Source organism: Narcine bancroftii, chromosome 3, assembly GCF_036971445.1.
Source record: "Narcine bancroftii isolate sNarBan1 chromosome 3, sNarBan1.hap1, whole genome shotgun sequence".
Classification (NCBI taxonomy): domain Eukaryota; kingdom Metazoa; phylum Chordata; class Chondrichthyes; order Torpediniformes; family Narcinidae; genus Narcine; species Narcine bancroftii.
The window spans coordinates 54,600,820-54,624,467 of NC_091471.1; the positions used below are offsets into that span (position 1 = coordinate 54,600,820).

At 42.7% G+C, this 23,648-nt stretch overlaps 1 protein-coding gene across 3 annotated transcripts in view; it reads right to left on the reverse strand.

Moving 5' to 3' along the window:
- The window catches only part of dnai1.2 (dynein, axonemal, intermediate chain 1, paralog 2), a 238,483-nt gene that overhangs the window by 201,919 nt on the left and 12,916 nt on the right, over positions 1-23,648 (reverse strand). For 2 of the 3 annotated variants that reach the window (XM_069924099.1, XM_069924098.1), the window contains exons 2-4: positions 18,059-18,115; positions 8,458-8,556; positions 1,916-1,996 (exon numbers count right to left, since the gene is read on the reverse strand). In XM_069924099.1, coding sequence (XP_069780200.1) covers positions 1,916-1,996; positions 8,458-8,556; positions 18,059-18,115 — 237 coding nt within the window. Of the gene's footprint in view, positions 1-1,637; positions 1,734-1,915; positions 1,997-8,457; positions 8,557-18,058; positions 18,116-23,648 lie in introns of those variants that run through there. The other variant, XM_069924097.1, reaches the window with a different exon arrangement.

Sequence of the window (23,648 nt, forward strand, 5' to 3'; positions counted from 1 at the left end):
CGCCTTTGGAAGACTACACAAAAGAGTCTGGAAAAACAACCAACTGTAAAACCTCACAAAGATAAGCGTATACAGAGCCGTTGTCATACCCACACTCCTGTTCGGCTCCGAATCACGGGTCCTCTACCGGCATCACCTACGGCTCCTAGAACGCTTCCACCAGCGTTGTCTCCGCTCCATCCTCAACATCCATTGGAGCGCTTTCATCCCTAACGTCGAAGTACTCGAGATGGCAGAGGTCGACAGCATCGAGTCCACGCTGCTGAAGATCCAGCTGCGCTGGGTGGGTCACGTCTCCAGAATGGAGGACCATCGCCTTCCCAAGATCGTGTTATATGGCGAGCTCTCCACTGGCCACCATGACAGAGGTGCACCAAAGAAAAGGTACAAGGACTGCCTAAAGAAATCTCTTGGTGCCTGCCACATTGACCACCGCCAATGGGCTGATATCGCCTCAAACCGTGCATCTTGGCGCCTCACAGTTTGGCGGGCAGCAACCTCCTTTGAGGAAGACTGCAGAGCCCACCTCACTGACAAAAGGCAAAGGAGGAAAAACCCAATACCCAACCCCAACCAACCAATTTTCCCCTGCAGCCACTGCAACCGTGTCTGCCTGTCCCGCATCGGACTTGTCAGCCACAAACGAGCCTGCAGCAGACATGGACTTTTACCCCCTCCATAAATCTTCGTCCGCGAAGCCAAGCCAAAGAAAGAAGTAAAGAAGATGTCTGGGATGCATGCCTTCATTGTTTGTGAAAATTAATATAAAAGTTGGGATATTACGATGTAGTTGTACAAAACTTTGGTCAGGTGAATTATTACAAGACTTGGTTGCCTCCTAAAAGGATGGATGTGGAGGTTTTAGAGAGACTACAGACATGTTTCACCAGGATGTTGCCTGGATTTAAGAAAAGATTAGTAACTGCAAATGTTGTAGACTGCAGGAAAAAAAAATGCTGGAGGAATTCAGTGAGTCAGGCAGCATTTGTGGAGGCAGAGAGGTGGTCAACATTTTGAGTTGACTTTCTGTATCAGGACAGAGTATACAGGGGTAATAACCAAAGGGAGAAATGAGGAATAGGCTGGCAGGAACCAGGCAAGAAGGGATATGGTAGTTAGATGGAAGCAGGTGGGGAAAAAGAGAAGGGACAGCCTTCAACTGATGAATATGCATAATTGGATGCACTTGGATTAGGAGATCTGCTGAAAGCACATGAAGTACCAAAGAACATGAGGGGAACTCTGCCCAAATCCTACAGTGCAGATTCCAACATTTCCAACATGAAATAATGACCAGCTTCCTTACAGTATCTGATATCAACAATTGCATACAATGATTATTTACAGAATGTATCTGATATTCAATTTACCAAGCAGAAAATGTAGGCTAAACTCTGCACCCCTAATCCCTTAATGCAATTCAAAAACAATTGGCACACATAGTACCAAAAAAAAGGTGCTAAATAGTTCAATTTAGACACCACTGCATTGATAAACAATGGAAGGTAAATTAAAAAAAGACAGCTTTTTAGTGAAAGAATAACTGTTAAGCATGAGGATTCTTGTTTCTACCAAACTGTGGCCATAATCAACTCAAAACATATATAGGCTTGTAGCAAAGCAGTTCTATACTTAACTATTGTTAGATGTCAGTGCACATGTTGTCAAGTTGACTTCTACATGGGGGTCAATGTATTGTCTAGTACAAGACTGACACTTCCAGGCTTGCATACATCACTGCTTCTGTCACATGGACAGCAAGTGACATCATCAGTGATGTCATCAGCTGATTAAAAACCTGTGTGATTTTCCACAACACATCTGCCATTTTGGAGGCTAGTTTGCTTGCTGGTAAGTGGGTTGTCACAGACTTTTCTTCAATAAATTTTAAAACTTAATAAATTTTATGACTCACTTTAAAACTGTATCTCACAATGTTTTGAGGAGCATGTGGGTTGTTTGCTGTAAGAACACGAGTAATTTCTTCCTTCAGTTCCTAAACAAAAAAGCAGAATGTAATTAAAATTCAAGTAAATGGCAAAAGGCACTGATCACAAATTACAATGGAGAGTTAGGCTCAAATGGAGCATATATTAGACAATCAGCAATACTGTGTGTTATTGCAAATCAAATCAATCCAGAACCTTTTCTCTAAAGTGGAAAGAGATTTTTTGTGATTTTTTTTTTCCATTATGATCGCAATATACTTATTAAAATGTGTAATTTTGTTTATATTTTATAAAATTATTGTACCTTTACAGATGCACCTGAGTCTTGACTTAAACAACATATGGAGAGTAAATTTTATGACATAAATGTATGCTTAGAGGAATGGGAACGGTCCATAGAGATTTATATAATTTAAAAATAAGGATATAAATAACCGATGCTACATCCTCACATGAAAATATGAATTTGATATAGGAATAGCAATAAAACTGCATGAGGCCACTCAGCCATTTAAACAATCATCACTGATCTGAATATATTTAAACTCTGTTTCTGTTAATCACCAACACTATTTCACTCCCTTGTTTATCAAAGTTCAACTTCTGCCTTAAAATAATTTCACCAGCCATATTTTAAGAGATTTCCAAAGATTTTGACCTCTCGAGAGAAAAAAAAATTACCTCTCTCTTAAAATACCTCTCTTTTAAATTAATGACCTCTTACTTTTAAACAGTTAATCCTAGGTCACAATTCTCATACAAGAGGAATAATCCTCTCCACATCAACTTGTCAAAAGTCTGCAGGGTCTTCTGTTTCAATCATCCCATTTTACATATCTCAACTCCAGTGGATTCCAGCGTATCCTGTCTCACCCCATGAAACACAAGTTTGAATACACGCACCTCTAAAGTCAAGCAGTTTCTTTCCTGGTGTTATCAGACTCTTGATAGACCTCTCATTAATATAAGATAATGACCTGCACTGATTAGCTGTACATTTCTATTCAACCCTATACCCTGCACTTTTGTTGTGCAGGAGAAACTCAGAAGGTTACTCAGGATCCGTAGGAAGTAATGGGTATTCAACATTTGTGACATAGGCCCTTCATTGGGTATAAAAAAAACAGGCAGGTGTCTGAATAAAAAGGTGGCAGAGAGGAGGGAGGAAGGGGCAGGTGGAGGAGCACAGGCTAACAGGTAAGAATCATAAGTGAGAAAGATAAGAAAGTAGAAGTGAAAAGGCTAATTAGCCTGCTTTCTCAGAACACTTGAAAATAAACAATTCAATTTGTTACCCATTCTCAGTTGACCTGACTTAAAATTTCACCATTAGCTTTTCCCTCTTTGCAATATCTTCTTCTTTAAGTCAAACTGTAAAGTAATTCTGATTTTTAACTTTTATTTTTGGATCTATTATGGCCATTTTTTCATTGATTTAAAATGAATTGGTTGATGTCTTTGTTAAAAATCTAACATGTTTTTACAAGAGAGGATACAAATAACCTCCCAAGGATGTTGGGAAACATAGAGACTAATGCAAGGGAGGAACTGAAAGAAATCAGTATCTCTAAGGACATGGTCTTGGGGAAATTGATGGGATTGAAGGCAGATAAATCCCAAGGGCTTGATAATCTACATCCTAGGGTACTTAAGGAAGTGGCCATTCAGATAGCAGATGCTTTAAGAATTATTTTCCAGAACTCGATAGGCTCAGGATCAGTACCCATGGACTGGAGGGTAGCTAATGTTACCCCACAATTTAAAAAGGGGGGTAGAGAAAAAGCGGGGAATTATAGGCCGTGAGCCTTACATCAGTAGTGGGTAAAATGATGGAATCCATTATTAAGGATGTAATAGCGGAGCATATGACTAGCAGAGAAGGGATCGGACGGAGTCAACATGGATTTACAAAAGGTAAATCGTGCTTGACAAATCTATTGGAATTCTTTGAGATGGTGACAGGTAAAATAGATGGGGGAGAGCAGTGGATGTGGTGTACCTGGACTTCCAAAAGGCCCTCGATAAGGTCCCGCATAAACGACTGGCTTCCAAAATCAAGGCTCATGGGATTGGGGGCAAAGTATTGATGTGGATTGAGAACTGGCTGGCAGGTAGAAGACAGAGAGTTGGGATAAATGGCTCGTTTTCTGAGTGGCAGGCAGTGGGGTGCCACAGGGATCTGTACTGGGACCCCAGCTGTTCACAATTTATATTAATGATCTGGGTGAGGGGATTGGATGGAATATCTCCAAATTTGCAGATGACACTAAGCTAGGAGGGGTTGTGTGCACGGAAGAGGGGGTCAGGAAGCTCCAGTGTGATTTGGATAAATTGAGGGACTGGGCAGATACATGGCAAATGCACTACAATGTGGATAAATGTGAGGTTATCCACTTTGGTAATACAAACCGGAGGGCAGATTACTATTTGAATGGCAATAGATTAAAAGATGTGGAAGTGCAGAGAGACCTAGGGGTACTTGTACACCAGTCTCTGAAGGCGAGCATGCAGATACAGCAGGCGGTTAAAAAGGCAAATGGTACGTTGGCCTTCATATCAAGAGGGTTTGAGTATAGGAACAAGGATACCTTACTGCAGCTGTACAGCTGCAGAATTATAGATGTCCTTTGATTGAAGACATTATGCATAAATTTATTCTATAATAATGTTCCATTTCAATGGTATATTTGTCAGCAAATAAGCCTGCAGGTGGCGCTCCCTGCTGTCAGTCATTCTGGGAGTGCAACCAGCCACTTATGCAAGGAGAACACCTGTTCCTACTATTATACTTGAACGAAGAGTGATGAACATCTAGAATATATTATTATCAAATGATTGTACAAAAACAACCTGATGAAACAGTATCTCTTCAGACCATGTGCATACACAAAAACGCACAATAGACAGTACATAATGATCACATAAATAAATAAAATATATTTAAATATTTGAAATGATTTGCATGATTACTCAATACTGTTCATCAGCAGGAAGAATACTGAGCCTGCAGGAAGAAGCTATTCCCCAGCCCGACAGTCCTGATTTTGATGCTGCAGTATCATCTTCTGTGTGTGCAGGGGTGTCAGAGCCAGCACCACCAGGCTGAGGAACAGCTTCTTCCCTCGGGTAGTGACAATGGTGAACAACAGCTCACACTAACCATCCAAGACTCTCATTTGTATAAAACAAGATGTATTTATTTTTATAGATAAAATACTTGTCCTGAATATGTATTGTTTGCCCTTATGTGTGTTATGTCTGGTTGTGTGTCTGCATGCTTTGCACTGAGGACCAGAGAATGCTGTTTCATCGGGTTGTACTTGAATAATCAGATGACAATAAACGTGACTACAAAGAGTCTTCTTTAATTCAATGAGCCCTGTTTAGACAATGCTCCCAGTAAATGTCATCCATAGAGGAAAGAGAAATCCCAGTGGTCCTCTCAGCTATTTTAGTAATCCTCTGTACTGACTTCGGTCTGATGCTTAGCAGCTACCAAAGCACACCATGATACAACCAGATAGGACACTCTCAATTGCATTCTTGTAAAAGGTTGTTATTATGGAGGTCAGTAGCCTTGCCTTCCTCCGCCTCCTTAGGAAGAGTAATGAGAAGGTGTTGTGAGTCCACAAAAAGTTGTCCCTTATATGCAGACCAAGGAACTTTGTTTTCTCCCCACTCTTCAGAATGGAATCGTTGATGTATAGTGGAGAATGGTCAACTTTTGACTTCCTGATGTCCACATTTATCTTGTTTGTATTGTCAGTGTTGAAACTAAGGTTGCTCTTGCGCCATTTTACGAGCCTTTCAATCTCCTCTCTAAGATGACTCATCATTGTTGCTGATTAGGCCAATTACTGTTGTATCATCCACAAATATGATTACAGCCATACCTTGACTTATGCCCAATCTAGTAATGTCTAATCGCAGATATGTCCAAGGTCACCATAAGGGCTTAATAAAAATGTAAAAATTTATGCCGGGACTGACGTTGGTTGGCATTAGCAGATGTTAAGTCATGCATCATGCATTTGACGTGGACTCAAAAGCCAAAACAAAGCGATGCGCTGCCAGCCATATAATGGTACATAGAATACACTTTATAGTACAGTACAGTCTCAATAGCATATGAGGCACCAACATCCGGCATATCACGTTCTGTGGGGTCTCTGTATGTTATCTCGTTGGCTAAATTCTATCTGAAAATATACAGTGCCTCATGGCAACATCTCATCGTACAACACTTCAGCATCAGTCATGGTAAGTGTAGTACACATACAGTTTTATTACTATTATTACCTGTATATGAATATTTTATACATACTATGCAGTATTTACATTTTGTTTATTACGGGATTTAGATATGTGAACATACAATATAGAGGTTTAAGTAAATATGTACCTGTATGTGTGTCATGGCATCTTGTGTTGTACACAGGGCCGGTGCCAGACTATTTTGTGCCCGAGGCCAGGCTGAGCATGTGTGGGGGTGGTGGGGGTGCTGACCAGGCTGAGGGTGAGGCAAGGGCATAGACAGGATTTACCATTAGATGGAGCGAGAACACATAAAAAAGGCACCATGACCACAGCTGTGCACGTTTTGCAACCAGCGTATGCACACGCGCGCATGCACATTTGCGCATGCACACATAAACACACACACACTTGGGTTATTAAATTAAAGGGGCAACTTGTTAGCTTAATGTCTGAGCAGTTGGTAGGACTAGACAATGCAAAGAGTTACCCAAAGGTTCCATTTCGACTCCAACCCTCTTTAACCTAGTTGCCATAATGGTGACACTGATCTTTACCCTCTTTACGACCTCATCCTGGCCTGGACCGTCCATGTCTTGTGGAGCCACCTTGCTGCAACATAAACTGCCCCCAATGGCTAAATAGTCTTTTGTTGAGCAACCCCTGTTAACAAGGGAGTCAACCACTTCAGTGAATCCCTGCTGCTGCCTTGGTAAAATAGTCTGAGTGACTCGTGAGCTCTGGTGTAGGCCAAGGGGAGGGTTCAGCTGGGACTCAGGTATCGTGGACTCTGGTAACCGGAGCTTCCAGTGCCCAACTCTAAGCCCACCCCTTGGCAGTTGGCCTACGGATGCACATCAGAGCTCCTGATGCTAACTCTGAACCCTCCCCTTGGGCTACTGCCTCACATGCACGTCGGTCTCCGGTATGCATGTGCGGTGGGCCAAAAGAGGGTTAGGGTTAGGAGTCAGGAGCTCCAATGTGGGCTGGGATAGGGTGCAGAGTTGGGCAACAGGAGCTTCCGGCACCCAGCTCCAAACCCTCCCCTTGGCCGACCTGAACTGTGGGACAGAATTTGCAAATCAATTCAGTTTTTAAATAAAATAAGCACTTTACTCACATTTTATGCCCCCCGCCCTTCTAGCTACACCACTGACACAGAGGTGCCAGAGCTGTTAGAATCTCTCAACAGTATCCTCCTGAGGCATGCATAGTTGGTTTGTACAGTATATTTCACCTGTAATTATCAACTTATGTTCAAATCGATTTGCGTCCCCACTTCCAGAATGTAACCCGGAGGCAAGTCAATGCATGGCTGTATTCTGTTGCAGCTGAATCTGGCAGTGTAGTTTTGACACAGCAGCATAAACAGTAGTAGGCCAAGCACACAGCTCTGATGTGTGCCAGTGTTCAGCATGATGGACCTTGAGGTTTTGCTCCTGAACTGCATGGACTATGGTCTTTCCACCAACACGTGCAGAATCCAGTTGCACAGAGGCGTGTTCAGTTCCAGCAAGGTCAGTTTATCGACCAACCTCTGAGTTTTGATTGTGTTGAATGCCAAGCTGAAGTCGATAAACAACCTAGTGTATGAGGCATCATTCTCTAGTTGGGTCAGGGTGGAGTGGAGGGTCAAGGTATCATCTGTGGACCATTCAATTTGAATGGTACACAAATTTGAAATAGGTCCAATGTCACAGGAAGGTGCACTTTGATGCAATTCATCACCGGCCGCTCAAAGAACTTCATGATCACAGATGACAGTGCCACTGGGTGGCAACAATTTAGTCTGGTTACCGTCTCTATTCCCTTGTCTGACAGTCCTGATTTTGATGCTCCAGTACCTTCTTGATGGTAGCGCTTTAAAGATGCTGTGATGAAGGGCAGCCTATCGTGTCTGATCTATATTCATGACTCTCTTCTGGTTTTTTTTGTGGTCTTGAAGAGGATAGTTGTATTTAATAGAAATTATTTGCATTTCCAGTATCACTCTTGTTGAAATTCCTTGTTTCATCTTGTATAATTAAGCATTTTACCAATATTACTACTTCACTCATTTCTTTCTCCTTCCTAAGCAGTATTAAGTGTAGTTTCAGGAAAATAAACATTTTGAAAACTGAAGTATACAGGAACAGATTTAAACCTGGAACAATTCAATCCTAGAAATACAAATGTAGTATTAATATCATATTTTAAAGTGTATAGTTTTGCATCATTAAACACTGCAGTTTCCCATGAGTAAGTTATCACTTACTTGTTCAGTAAGATCCAGTTGATCAGCAGGCTTTATTAGATTTGCCTTTCCCAAATTCCAATCATCTCCATCTCCCACATCTGTTGCATCATCGTCATCCTATATATATCAAAAAAATACTTTTAATTTCTTGAGAAATGCTGATGTAATTTTTAGAAACTGAGTGTCTTGGTTCAATCAGCATCCTCAGAAATAAATTAAATACATACAATGTTATAGCAAAGTTATTTTCAAAGAAATGTATTTTCATGTATTTATCCAAATTCTATTTTAAATATATGGCATATCGTGCATATCTTCAATACAGAAACAATTTGCACATATCATTTTTTTCTCAAAAAGCTTTGATTTTGGAATATAATAATTTGAAAACAAACCACAAGCAAGAAACAGAAAAAATAGAGGACTTGACTGAAGACAAAACAGCATATTTTAAAAAGCATTTTAAATGAATCAAATCTTTGGACCAAAATATTCTGACTAAAATAAAAGTAATATTTGTTACTTATGCAAAACTGCTGTTGGCCTTCTGGGTATAGACACGATATACTGTGAGTGGCTGATCATTGAGGGAGAGAGGTTTTATGTCAGATAAATATGCTTAAGCATTTTTTATCAACTTGTAATTTAAAAAGCAGATCAGGCAGACAAAGCCAAATTTATTCCATTTCAGTCTGACAAGGGGATGAAATTTGAGTGAAAGACACCTTGACTTCCCAGTTGCAACAATATGCAGAGCTATCCAAGTCTTTGTCAAGCAAAGATATATTGCATATCGTCCCTGTTTAAAAAAAACACATTGGAGAAATGCTTCCTGAAGCCCCCATTGGATATCTAACCTAATGCTTCTCAAACCCCTCCTCTTCCTCTTCCCTCTTGTTGAACCAATCCTATAAGAATTAACAGTAGTTTGCTCCACCATTCAATAAAATCACTTTGTGTCCAAACCCTTTACTCATAGCTTTGATTTTACGCAATGACTATGGATCAATAGTTCTATGTTTTAAAGAATTCCAATGACTCATAATCTTCTGATGAAAGAAATCTCATCTTTTTTTCTGAAATGATTATCCCTTAACTTCAATCTAATTATGGATGATCCAACCAAAGGAAACAATCTCTCATCATCTAGCTTATTGATATCTCTCAAAACCTTTTATATTTGAGTGAGATATCCTTTCATTTTTCTAAACTGAAATAGCTGTTGGCAAATCATATTGAATCTTTCTTCATAAAATAATTCCCTCATCTGAGGAATTTAATCATGTACCATGGCAAGATTGACTACAGGATTCCAGGAAACCTTCCTTTCTTACTCCTCTCCTTTAACCCCCTAGTAATCAGAATTTATTGTCATGAACAAGTTATGAAATTCTGTGTTTTGCAGCATCACAGTGAAAACATTCATATTATAACCATCTTACAACATTACTATAACAGGATCTTGGGAAGGCGATGGTCCTCCATTCTGGAGACGTGACCCATCCAGCGCAGCTGGATCTTCAGCAGCGTGGACTCGATGCTGTCGACCTCTGCCATCTCGAGTACTTCGACATTAGGGGTGTAAGCGCTCCAATGGATGTTGAGGATGGAGCGGAGACAACGCTGGTGGAAGCGTTCTAGGAGCCGTAGGTGGTGCCGGTAGATGACCCATGATTCGGAGCCGAACAGGAGTGTGGGTATGACAACGGCTCTGTATACGCTTATCTTTGTGAGGTTTTTCAGTTGGTTGTTTTTCCTGTTATATGGCGAGCTCTCCACTGGCCACCGTGACAGAGGTGCACCAAAGAAAAGGTACAAGGACTGCCTAAAGAAATCTCTTGGTGCCTGCCACATTGACCACCGCCAATGGGCTGAAAACGCCTCAAACCGTGCATCTTGGCGCCTCACAGTTTGGCGGGCAGCAACCTCCTTTGAAGAAGACCGCAGAGCCCACCTCACGAACAAAAGGCAAAGGAGGAAAAACCCAACACCCAACCCCAACCAACCAATTTTCCCTTGAAACTGCTGCAATCGTGTCTGCCTGTCCCGCATCGGACTTGTCAGCCACAAACGAGCCTGCAGCTGACGTGGACTTTTTACCCCCTCCATAAATCTTCGTCCGCGAAGCCAAGCCAAAGACATTACTATAAAAAAATAAAAATAATCGTGCATTAAAAGTAAGGCAGTATCATTGGAACATTGATTATTCAGGAATCTGATGGCAGCGGGGAAGAAGCTGTCCTTGTGTCGCTGAGTGCTCATCTTTAGGCTCCTGTGGCTTTTTTCCCAATGGTAGCAGAGTGATGAGAGCATGGCCTGGGTGGTGGGTATCTTTGAGGATAGAGGCTGCTTTTTTAAGACACCGTCTTGTGTAGATGTCCTCGATAGAGTGCAATCTGGTGCATGTGATGTCGCAGGACAAGTTAACAACCCCCTGGAATTTATTCTTGTCCTGAGAGTTGGTACCTTCATACAAGGCAGTGATAAAACCAGCCAGAATGTTCTCCACAGTACACTTGCAGGTTTATGAGTCTTCGGTTACATACCAAATCTCCTCAGACACCTCACAAAGTATAGCCGCTGGCAAGTCTTATTTGTGACTGCATCAAAGTGGAGGCTCCAGGACTGATCCTCAGAGATGTTGACTGTGGTAAACCATTTATTGTAGATATATCTACAATATTTATTGTAGATATATCTGTCTGGGCATTCCCTTTGGTCCCTCCCACAGACTCTGAATAAAGGTGACTGTTCCACAGCCCCCTCCTCAGTTCAGGAGAGTCGACTATCATGGATGTGACTCGATTCTATTGTGAATACAATCCTACATAACTTCAGTCTTATGGAGTCATTGATGGTGCATCAATTTTATTCAAAATGTTGACATTGGAACAGATCCTGAAGCTGGAAAAGTTTGAAATTGGCCCTCAATCACCTGAAGCCTCCACCAAATTTGAACTCTAGCTGTATTGTTTTGAAGCATTCCTGCAGGCATCATCTGCCTTCATTTGATCAGAAATGACAAGAAGCAGGAACTACTCTCCCGGGTCAGGCCCCTGGTATACTCAATGATCAGGGACACCACGTCATACCCAGAGGCGATGGACATTCTGAAGGGCCGGAACCCGAAGAAGGTAAATGAAGTCTATGCGAGGCACCTTCTGGCCACTCGAAACAGCAACCCGGAAAATCAAGTGCTGAATACCTTCGAGCCCTACAAACACTCAGACGGACCTGCGACTGCAAGGACATGTCAATAGACAATAGACAATAGGAGCTGGAGTAGGCCCTTCGGCTCATCGAACCAGCACCGCCATTTTACAGATCATGGCTGATCATTACTATCAGTACCCCTTTCCAGCCTTATCCCCATAACCCTTAACTCCTTTGTCCACTAGAGTCTTATCTAACTCTCTTTTGAACATAATCAGCGAATCTGCCTCTACCACCCTCTGTGGCAGAGCATTCCACAGATTCACACTTCTCTGGGTAAAAAAATGTTTTCTCATCTCCGTCCTAAAGGGCCTACCCTGTATTCTTAAACTATGCCCTCTAGTCCTCGTCTCCTCCATCATTGGGAACAAGTAATCCGACTTCACCCTGTCTATCCCCTTGATAATTTTGTATACCTCAATCATGTCCCCCCTCATCCTTCTAAACTCCATCGGATACAAGTCCAGTTTTTCTAGCCTTTCAGCATATGTCAACCCCGCCATCCCTGTAAATCTGCGCTGCACACCCTCTATAGCTAGTATGTTCTTCCTCAAAATTGGAGACCAGAACTGTCAGCCATGAAGAATACAGAAGACCTGATTAGAGATGCGTATGTCGCAGCCATCAAGTCCAACTACATTTGTCAGAGATTGTTGGAGCAAGATGAGCTCAATTTGCAGAGGGTGGATGAAATGGCAGGCACACTGGAGGTGGCCCTCCAGAATATGGAAGCTTACTTGGCTGACATTACGGCCACCTCGTGGTTGCCCCTGGTGCCACCATCTTGAGACGCACTGCCACTGCCATGGCATCACCAGCGATCTGACTATGGCCACTGTACTCTATGAGCACATAACTCCACTAACATTGTGTCCTGCCAGCAACCTGACCATAGCCACTGTATTTCATAGCGCCCGAAGTGTTACGCGGTATGCTTCATTTGCGGGATGAAAGGGCATTATGCAAAAGTGTGCAAGTCCAAGTCACCCCAATCCAGCAGCACTGCGTGCTGACCATAGGGTCCACCATCTTGGATGCTGCCATCTTGTGACTGAGCACACAAACTCTCCACCACTGCTACAGACAGCAACCCAACACTGGCCTTCATCATGCTGGCTCAAGGTCGTCCTCAACAACTCTCCAGATTGATGATGGACATCCAAGTAAACGGCCACATGATGAGCTGTCTGTTTGATAGTGGGAGCACGAAGAGCTTCATCCACCTGGACATGATGCAGCACTACTCCCTCGTGGTTTGGCCAGTGAGTCCTTGGGCCTCGAAGTCCCATACAGCTGATGTCCGCAGCTACTGCGTAGTAACCCTGAACGTACATGGCACAGACTACAAAGACTTTAAACTCTGAGTTGTGCTACTGGAACTGGACTTCCAATGCCACTTAAAATATTGGTTATAAAGTAAGATGGGGTCCACCCACCCCCCCCTCACTGTCTGTAACGAGCAGTTCTTAAATCACTCATTGTACTCCACCAGCAAGAACCCCCCGGCCCCTACCCTCACTATTTCCAGCCAGCAACCCGAAGATTGCTCACGGTGCACCACCTGCGGACTCCCAATCCTCAAGATCACCCCTCCACCACTGTTGGCTAACCTCTCCCTGACTACAAAACCATTTCCATCAAAAGTAGACGGTACAATGCTGGGGAGAGGGCCTTTATAAGGTCAGAGGTGCAGCAACTACTCAATGAGGGGATCATTGAAGCCAGCACCAGCCCCTTGAGAGTCCAAGTGGTGGTGATAAGGAATGGGAAGAAAAATAGGGTGGTCATTGACTACAGTCAGACCATTAACATGCAGCTGGACACATACCCTCTTCCCCGCATTTCCGATATGGTAAACCAAATCACGCAATATTGGGTTTTCTCCACCATCGACCATAAGTCTTATCACCAACTTCCCATACATCCAGAGCACCACCAATACACTGGTTTCAAGGAGGATGGCCACCTCTACCATTTCCTGACAGTTCCCTTCAGCGTCACCAACAGGGTTTTGGTCTTCCAGTGGGAGATGGACCGAATGGTGGACCAGTATGAGTTGCAGGCCACATTCCTGAATCTGGACAATGTCACTATTTGTGGAAACAACCTGCAGGACCATGATGCCAACCTCTAAGAATTCCTCCAGATCACCAAACTCCTTAACCTCTCATATAAGGCTAAATGCAAATTTTGAACAACCCGCTTTGCCAACCTTGGCTGTGTAGAGGAGAACGCAGTCATTGGCCCCAACCCTGACTGCATGAGCCCGCTTTTGGAACTCCCCCTCCCCCACAGCCCCAAAGCCCTGAAAAGATGCTTCTTTTCCTACTATGCCTAGTGGGTCCCCAATTATGCGGACAAGGCTTGACCCCTCATTAAATCTACCTCCTTTCCCCTGGCACCAGCTGCATCATGGCAAACATTGCCAAGGCTACAATGCACATGATGGATTAATCCATCTTGTTCCAGGTGGAGAGCGATGCATCCAACTTCACCCTGGCGGCCTCACTTAATCAGGCAGACAGGCCCATCACCCTCTTTTTTAGTACCCTCCAAGGCCCTGAAATTCAACACTTCTCTGACGAGAAGGAGCCCCAAGCTATTGTCGAGGTAGTATGGCACTGGAGACACTACCTAGCCAGTAAACGATTTACCTTGCAGATTGACCAACAGGTGATGGCTTTCATGTTCAACAACCAGCAGTGGAGTAATATCAAAAACAACAAGATTCTGAGGTGGAGAATTGAACTTTCTACCTACAACTATAATATCTTGTACCAACCCGGGAAACTCAAGGATACCCAGATCCTTTATCCTGCGGAACATGTGCCAGCACACAAATAGACCAATTGCAAGGCATCCACAATGATCATTGCCACCCTGGTGTCACGAGGTTCTTCCATTTTATCAATCTGCCTTACTCTGTCGAGGAGATCAGGACTTGCCCAGGAAATGCCTTCTACTGCACTTCTATCGATCAGATAGAACACAACTGATAAAGGCTACCCACCCCTTTGTGCGCCTGAGCTTAGACTTCAAAGAACCCCTCCCCATCTCTGACCACAATGTGTACTTCCTCAACATCATGACTGAGCATTCACATTTTCTGTTCTCCATCCCTTGCCCAGACATGACAGCTGCCACAGTCATCAAAGCACTACCCAGCCTCTTCACTCTGTATGTGTTCCCCTGCTGTAATCATAGAGACCGGGGGCCCTCTTTTATGAGTGACAAGCTACGCCAGTACCTGCTGCCCAGAGGTATCGCCATGAGCAGAACCACCAGCTACAATCCCAAAGGAAATGGGGAGGTAGAAAGGGAGAATGCCACCATCTGGAAGGCCATCCTCCCAGCCCTGCAAACTAAGGGCCTTCCAATCACCCGCTGGCAAGATGTCTTCCCTGAGGCACTCCCTCGATAAGATCACTCCTTTGTACTGCCACCAATGCCAATCAACATGAAAGAATGTTTTCTTTCCCAGGAAGTCTGCAACAGGGACCACGCTGCTGGGCTGGCTGACATCCCTAGGGCTGGTCCTACACCAGAAGCACGCGAGGAGCCATAAGTCCAACCCACTGGTTTAAAGGGTCCACTTCCTCCACGCCAACTTCCAATATGCTTATGATGGGCATGAGGACACACTATCGGATAGGGACCTTGTGCCCTCAGGGATTTTGGAGACCATGACCAATGACCCTGCATCCCCTCTCCTACCTTCACTCATGATGCGCCAGAGCCATTTCAGGTTATCCCAGCCCTGACAGATGGCATGCTAGACTCATTGCCACGCATTCATCAAGCCTATGCCAACGACTGCATACAGGTGGCCCAGACTGCCCAGCCAGCATTATGATGGTCACAGAGGCAGGTCAGGCCATCTAAAAGACTTAATTTATGATAACTTCTAATGCATTTCACCCTGTTTTTTTAAAAAAAACAAAGGGTCAATGTGGTAAATCACTGTTTGTATATTTATCTGTCTGGACACAGCTATTGGCTGATTGTACCAGTGGACCCTCCCACAGACTCCTGAATAAAGGTGACTGTTCCATGGCTCCCTTCCCAGTTCAGGACAGTCGACCAGCCTGGTCATGACTCCATTCTATTGTGAATAAAAGGCTATCAGTTTGACATAACTTCAGTCTTTTGGAGTTATTGATGATGCATCATTGACACCCAGAATTTGAAATTCTTGACCCTCTCCACCACTGAGCCTTCAATAAGGACTGGGTTGTGTTCCATTGACTTCCTCCTGAAGTTCATAATCATCTCCTTGGTTTTGCTGACACTGAGCACAAGGTTGTTGTCATTACACTATTCAATGAGCTGATCCATCTCCCTCCTGAATGCTTCCTCATTGCTGTTTGTGAATCTGCCGACAACTATGGTGTCATCGGCAAACTTGTAGATGGCATTGCAATTTTGCCTGGCCGCACAGTTATGGGTATACAGTGAATAGAGCAGTGGGCTAAGCATGCATCCTTGGGGTGCGTCTTTGTTGATAATCAGTGAGGAGGAGATTGTTTTGTTTCTAATTCGTACTGACTATGGTCTTCCGATGAGAAAGTCAAGGATCCAATTGCAGAGTGGGGTACAGAGGCCTATATTTTGTAGCTTTTTGACCAGCACTGTAGTCGATGAAGAAAAGCCATATGTATGAATTGCTGTTTTCAAGGTGATCCAGGGCTGAGTGGAGAGCCAGCGAAGTTGCATCTGCCGTGGATCGATTGTGGTGATAGTGGAATTGCAGCGGCTCCATTTCTTTGCTTAGGTATGTGTTAGTTCTGGCCATGACCAGCCTCTCAAAGCATTTCATCACAGTCGAAGTTAGTGCTTCTGGGTGGTTGTCAGTGAGAAAGTCCACACTACTCTTCTTGGGTACTGGGATGATTGATACCCTTTTGAAGCTGGTGAAAATCTCTGACTGCAGCAATGAGAGGTTGAAAATGTCCATAAACATTCTGTCGAGTTGTTTGACACAGGTTTTCAGTACCCTACTTGGTACGCCGTCAGGACCTGATGCCTTGCGAGGGTTCAGACTCTTGAATGATGTTCTGACGCTGCCCTCACAGACAGATAGCTAAAGACAAATAACTCCATCTTACCATTTACCTTGCTAATTTGTTGCTCCTTCTCCATTTATACAGTCCTTCTCCACCAAGTCAATTACGAGACCAGACATAATTGCCCTAACACCATATATTCAGGTTGACAAAACTCTAGTTCAAACAATGTAAAATAAATCAGCAAGAGTTACAAAATTGACAAAAACTTTATTTAAAAATCCTGGAAGCACAGAATCTGGGTCCAAGATGGCGGGGCCCATGATCAGCAGCAGCCATGAGGAGTTGCAGACTCTGGGGAAGCAGAGGACTGGTGCAGGGCACCAGAAAACGGGGACACCACCTCCATTTGAGAAGGCAAAGTAAAGGAATGACCTATGGGACAGTGACCACAGCGGCAGACCAGCGAGAAGCTCTGAGGCTAATGAACATACAGACAATTGGTGACATGAGGCGAGGAACCCACACAGGCTGTGGGCTGTTGGGGACTGTGGTCAAGATACACAAACCAGGCCTCAGACTGATGGAGACTGGCTGAAAGAGAACCAGGTATTGGAACCAGAATGTGAGAGGGAGCTGAAGGTGCTGGAGGCCTCCCAATCGTGTCAGAGGTTTGGATTTGGAGTTTTGGTGGCTGATGTTTTGGACTGAAGGCTATGTGGCTGTGGGTGCACTGGAGGTAAATCCAAGAACACTCAGCAACTCTGGCGGGGGATTCTCTTTTGCTTCTCTTTTCTGACTATAAGGGGTACTGGGCATTTCTGCTGATAGCCAATCTTTGTCTGCCTTACAGTAGTCTAAAGAAATTTTTCTGTTTTATTACATGGCAATAAAATAATCTTGAGTCTTAAAAAACAGCCCACATCTGAAGCAAACAGCCGAAAATGATTAAAAAAAAAACATTTATATCTAAATACTGCATGATTCTGGTGAAGGATCATTGTTAGTTGATAGCATCACAATTTCTCAAAGAAACAAAACAAAGGCTGCAAATTGTCCTTCCACAATTATTTATTAGATGATTGAGTATTTAGAAGTTTGAGCAATTATATCAGACAGTCCACTTCCAGTCAAAAGGAATGTGTGTTTCCAGCTTAATATATTGCATACTAAGATTCGATTAATGACTGAGAAACATTTGCAGAACAAGTTCTTGCACCTTATATTTTACAAGTCATTTCTGCATCCTTTTTTAAAATTAACTTCTTATTGAGCTCAAAATTCAAACATACAATACCATTTGCAAATAATAGTGGCAGAATTTTAAAGTTTTTATCCACTTAATCTGATGATACTCAATCATCATCTTCAAATTAGTGAAGCTATTAATTAAACCTGCTTACCTTCTTATATTTTTTTGTTAAAATCTTAGCAGTTGGTGTTGAAGGCAGGATGTTAATCTATTTGGAAGATAAATTATAACATATTAAATTAATAAACAAAATGGTATAAATAGTAATCCACTCATTCTCAAATTTTATACCCAATAATAGATCAATATTTTAATATGTCCATAGCAATCACTTCCTCCTCAATTTTTTTTCCAATTTACAGGAACTTATTCCTCCCTTACAGTCTTATGCAGTAACATAAAAAAATTCAAAAAAAGTCATGAAGTAAATTGACAGCATTAAAGATGGCCTCTGTTACCAGATTTTTAAAATTTTGAATACATTCAAATTTCTTAATATCACATATCATATTTTATCTGAATGCATTTGTTTTTATGCGCTCATGTCAAAAATTCTTTGGAAGATAGCAGAGGGGATATATTAGATCTTTCACCCTTTTTAACAAGAGAAAACTAAAAGCATCATAAAAAGTTGCTCAGTTAGTAATGTTTTAAGTGGTGGACAAATAACACCACAGCATAAATACCGGTAGATACGGATCAGATCAATTGTCAATGAGGATATATTTATTCTCCATCATTACTGCACTTATGCTGAGGCTCTCAGAAGGTCAAAGCTCACCAATGTTGTATTGTCTGTTGACTTCACTACATTTAAATATGGCACTTGAGAACCTTTACTATTCATAAACTATTATAAAACCTCAGTGCTTGGTTAGTTGAGAAATCACCTGCAGTAGTACCAACTAGCTTAAACTCTCACTCTGTTTCCCAGCCTTAGACCTTGCAACCAATATTGCCATCTACAAAATGAACTGCAGCAATTATTGCATCTTTTTGGATGTCTCTGTACCATCATTCGACAAAGTAGGATTATATGTTGCTGATGAGGTATTTTTGTCTCAAGAGGGCCATGGCTTTTTAAATAGAATAATCAAAATCAGAAATTATTGTCATGAACAAGTTATGAAACTCTGTGTTATGCAGCAACATCAGAGTGCATATTAAAACATTACTGTAAAAACGTAATAGTGTTACGAGCCCAAAGGACCCCAAAACCCAGCAACAATAGACATTCACCAAGACAAGTAGTTACTTAAACAAAAGTTGTTTTTAATTATCTTTAAACATGAAAACAGAATGAAATTGTTAACTTATCACTATTAACTTAATTAACCCAAATTAACCCCCTTCTAATTCTAAGCACACATGTATAGTGTGTGTGTAAATTTAAGAAAAGTTCTTTGGTTCACAGTTCAATCTCACTTCTCCTTCTTCCAAGTTCTCTGGTTGCAGACAATTCTTATACTGTGCACAGAATTTAACATTTATAGGGTTCACCAGGCGTTGGCGCTCGAAAGGTAAATGTTTACTGCTCAGGAAGGTTCTTGTAGGGTTTGCAGAGAGAGATTTGTTGTTCCAGGATTTCCACAACTGAGGTACCACCATTACTCTCCTCAAGGTCTCGCTGATGAAATTTGCCCCATCAGGGCTCTCCAGATGATAACCTCTTTCTTTCAGGCTAACACAGAGTTCCTTCTGTTCCTCTTATTCCAAGAAAAACATCAGACAGATAGCGAGTCCAACCATCTGCCACACTGGAGCTTTCTGTCTCCAACAAGCCTCTCCTGGCTTGTTCTGTTCAGCTGCTTTCAGTGTCACACACACTAGCAGAGAGAGCTTGTTGAGCCTCTCTTTCTCTCTCTTTTCAACTCAGACTGCTAGAAAGCCCATGTGATTCTCTCACTTGCAAAACCCCCCCACCTTCTTCAGCAAACCACAGGAGTTCTCCTACTTGATCAAGCTGTTGTCTTAGGTAAACAAAACCTAGAAGTGACCTTTCTGTGAGCACTTTATAACAAGGTCAGAAGCCTTGTAGTTATTCAACCAACCAGTCTGCTTCAATCCAAACAATGTCTATTCATTTCATGACATCATTTCAATTAGCACCTTCTTGTGAAATGTGCATAAAATTTTCCATTGTTTCTGTAAAGTTCACTGAAAATGAATTCTTCAATATTTCAAATAAGATTTGTTTTAAAATGTGTGTATATATGTACCCTACTCTAATCTTACCAAATTCTCCCAATATTTATCTAAGTGATCGAAAGTAAGGCAGTGCCTAGGGTTTATTGATTATTCAGGAATCTGATGGCAGTGGGGAAGAAGCTGTCCTTGTGCCATTGAGTGCTCATCTTTAGGCTCCTGTACCTTTTTCCAATGGTTGCAGAGTGAAGAGGACATAGCCTGGATGGTGGGGGTCTTTGATGATAGAGGCTACGTTTTTAAGACACCACCTCATTGCAGATGTCCTCGATAAGAGTGGTCTGGTGCTTGTGATGTCGCAGGCCAAGTTAACAACTCTCTGGAGTTTATTCTTGTCCTGAGATTTGGTGCCTCCATACTAGACAGTGATATAGCCAGCCAGAATGTTCTCCATGGTTCACCTGCAGAAGTTTGAGTCTTTGGTGGCATATCGAATCCCCTCAGACACCTCACAAAGTATAGCCACTGTCGAGCCTTCTTTGTGATTGCATCAACAAGGAGACTCCAGAACAGATCCTTGCAGATGTTGACACTAGGAATTTGAAGTTCTTGATGCTCTTCACTTCTGAGCCCTCGATGAGGACTGGGTCATTTCCCCTAACCTCCTCCTGACGTCCACAATCATCTCCTTGGTTTTGCTGACATTGAGTGTAAGTTGGTTGTCGTTACATCATTCAACGAGCTGATCTATCTCCCTCCTGTACGCTTCCTCATTGCCATTTGTGATTCTGCTGACAATTGTGGTGTTATCAGCAAACTTGTAGATGGTATTGGAATTGTGCCTGACCACACAGTCATGGGTGTATAACAAGTAGAGCAGTGGGATAAGCATGGATCCTTGGGACGTGCCTGTGTTGATAATTAGTGAGGAGGAAACGTTGTTTCCAATTTGAACTGATTGTAGTGTTCCAATGTGAAAATCAAGGATTCAGTTGCAGAGAGGGGAATTTGTAGCTTCTTGACCAGCACCTAGGGAATGTTATTGAAGGCCGAGTTGTAGTCAATGAAGAGCATCCATATATATGAATTGCTGTTTTCAAGCTGATCTGCTATGGAGTGATTATGACAAGAGGCAAATTGCAGTGGATCCAGATCTTTGCTTGTATATGTTTTAATTCTGGCCATGACCAGCCTTTTTAATTCTGGCCATGACCAGCCTTTCAAAGCATTTCATCACAGTAGGAGTTAGTGTTACTGGACGACAGTCATTGAGGCAGCTCACTCTGCTCTTCTTGGGTACCAGGGTGATTGATGCTCTTCTTGGGTACCAGGGTGATTGATGCCCTTTTGAAGCAGGTGGGAACCTCTGACTGCCGCAATGAGAGATTGAACAGTTGGCAAAGATTTTCAGTACCCTGCCAGGTACGCCGTCAGAGCCTGATGCCTTGCGAGGGTTCACCCTCTTGAATGATGTTCTGACGTCGCCCTCAGAGACAGATATCACAGGGTCCTCAGCCATTTCAGGGATTCTAGTAGGCACTGTTCTGTGGTTCTCCTCACAACAGACATAGAAGGTGTTCAGCTCATCACTGCCTTTGCTTTGTAATGGCCTGCACTCTCTTCCATAGCTGGCATGTATTTGCCTCTATCTCGAGCTTCCTCCAGAATTCCCTTTTCTTTAAAGATGGCCTTCTGCAGATCATGTCTGGATTTTGTGTTACGATCTTGATCTCCGGCCTTAAACGCCCTTGTTCTTGCCCTCAACAGGATGCAAATTCTCTGATTCATCCAGGGTTTCTAGTTGGGGAACATCTGGTATTTGTGCATGGGCACACATTCATCCACTGAGCAGATATCTTGAGAGCAACTTTTGGAATTGTGGACTTGCCTCATTAGTTTAGTGCGCTGAAATATTGTCACTTATGTTTTGTATTCATGCACTACTGAATACAAATAGATATAAGAACAAGTATAGGTGACAACAGCAATAGAGGGTGGCTGCATTCCTAGACAAGGGTTCATATTGCAACACAAAGTAGTGTGATCTGTGCTTAAAAAACAAAGTTTTAAAAAATTGATTTTAATTTACTTATTTGTTTTTCTATGTCAATTCTGTACAGTGAATTTTATTCCATATCTTAAATTTAGGGTAGTGAATTGTGAATTCTATAAGAGCACCTGGAGAACAAAGACACCTATATCAGAATATTATTTATCAACTAAAGCTCTGCTTTCAACACAATAGTTACTGTACCACGCAAACTAATCCCCATGTGACATAATCTTGGTTTCAGCATATCTCTCTGTAATTGGAGCCATGACATTCTATCCTGCACATCATATTTAGTGAGGATTGGTGACACATCTCCTCCATGATCATCCTCAACGGCACAGCTACATAAGGCTGTGTCTTTTGTCTTCTACTCTACCTCTTCTAGACCCACAACTGCATTGACAAATACACCTCCAACTCAATCAATAAATTCATAGATGGCATCACCATCATAAGCAGAATGTCTAACAGTGATAAAGATAGATAGAGGGACTTGTGTCTTGGTGTCAGAACAAGGACATCAGCAAGAGCAAAAAGCTGGTTATAAGTTTCTGGAGGAGTGGTGGTGTTAAATAATCCTGAGGTGGAGATAAAGCTTTAAGTTTCTAGAAGTAAACATCTCCAGCGACTTCTCCTCATCTCCTAGGCTGCAATGCCCAGGAAAGCACATCAGTGCTTCTGCTTTCTGAGAAGTCTGAGGAAATTTAGCAAGTTACCAGCATACCATAATAACTTCTAAAGGTGCACCAGTAAAAGCATCCTGTCAGGATGCATCACTGAGTGGTTTGGGAACCGCACCGCCAAAGACTGCAAGAAACTGAGAACAATGGCTCCGATCATCACACATACCTCCCTCAACTCCATCTATAACTTCCACTGCCTTGGAAGTCAACATATTAAACAAATCATCCCACCCTGACTACACACAATTTACCCCCTTCCGGTCAGGAAGAAGATTCACAGGTATAAGATCTTGCAGCAACAGATTCAAGGATGGTTTCTTTCCTGCTGTATTCAGACTCCTAAATGAACCCCAAAATAAAAAGATTATGTTGCCTTTTTTATTTACCAACTGATCAGTTTCTATAATTCTGCACTTTTGCACTGCGTGTGTACGAGATGACCACTAATTTGCTGGCAGAACAACTTCTATCACTGTATCTTGGCATATGTGACAAGAAACTTGAACTATAATGCAGGATTGGCTGTGCAAGTATATAACATTGAGGTGTACAGTTAAGATAACACAGCAGAAAGTGTTTCCTCTTAGCAGAGGTGAATAAAATTAGAGTATATAGATCAAGAGTAATGGATACAATTAAAACCTTTTTTTTTTACCCAGTGAATGATCCAAAGTAGTGGAAGCAGAGGTGGCGTCCCCGGTCTGGGCACAGGGAAAGCAGCGGCGGCCCCGGTCCGGGCAGAGGGTAGGCGGCGGCGGCCCAGATCCGGGCAAGAGTGAAGGGGAGGCGGCGGCCCCGGCCTCGGTCGAGTGAGGCAGGCGGAGGCCCCGGTCCGGGCAGAAAGTAGAAGGCGGCGGCCC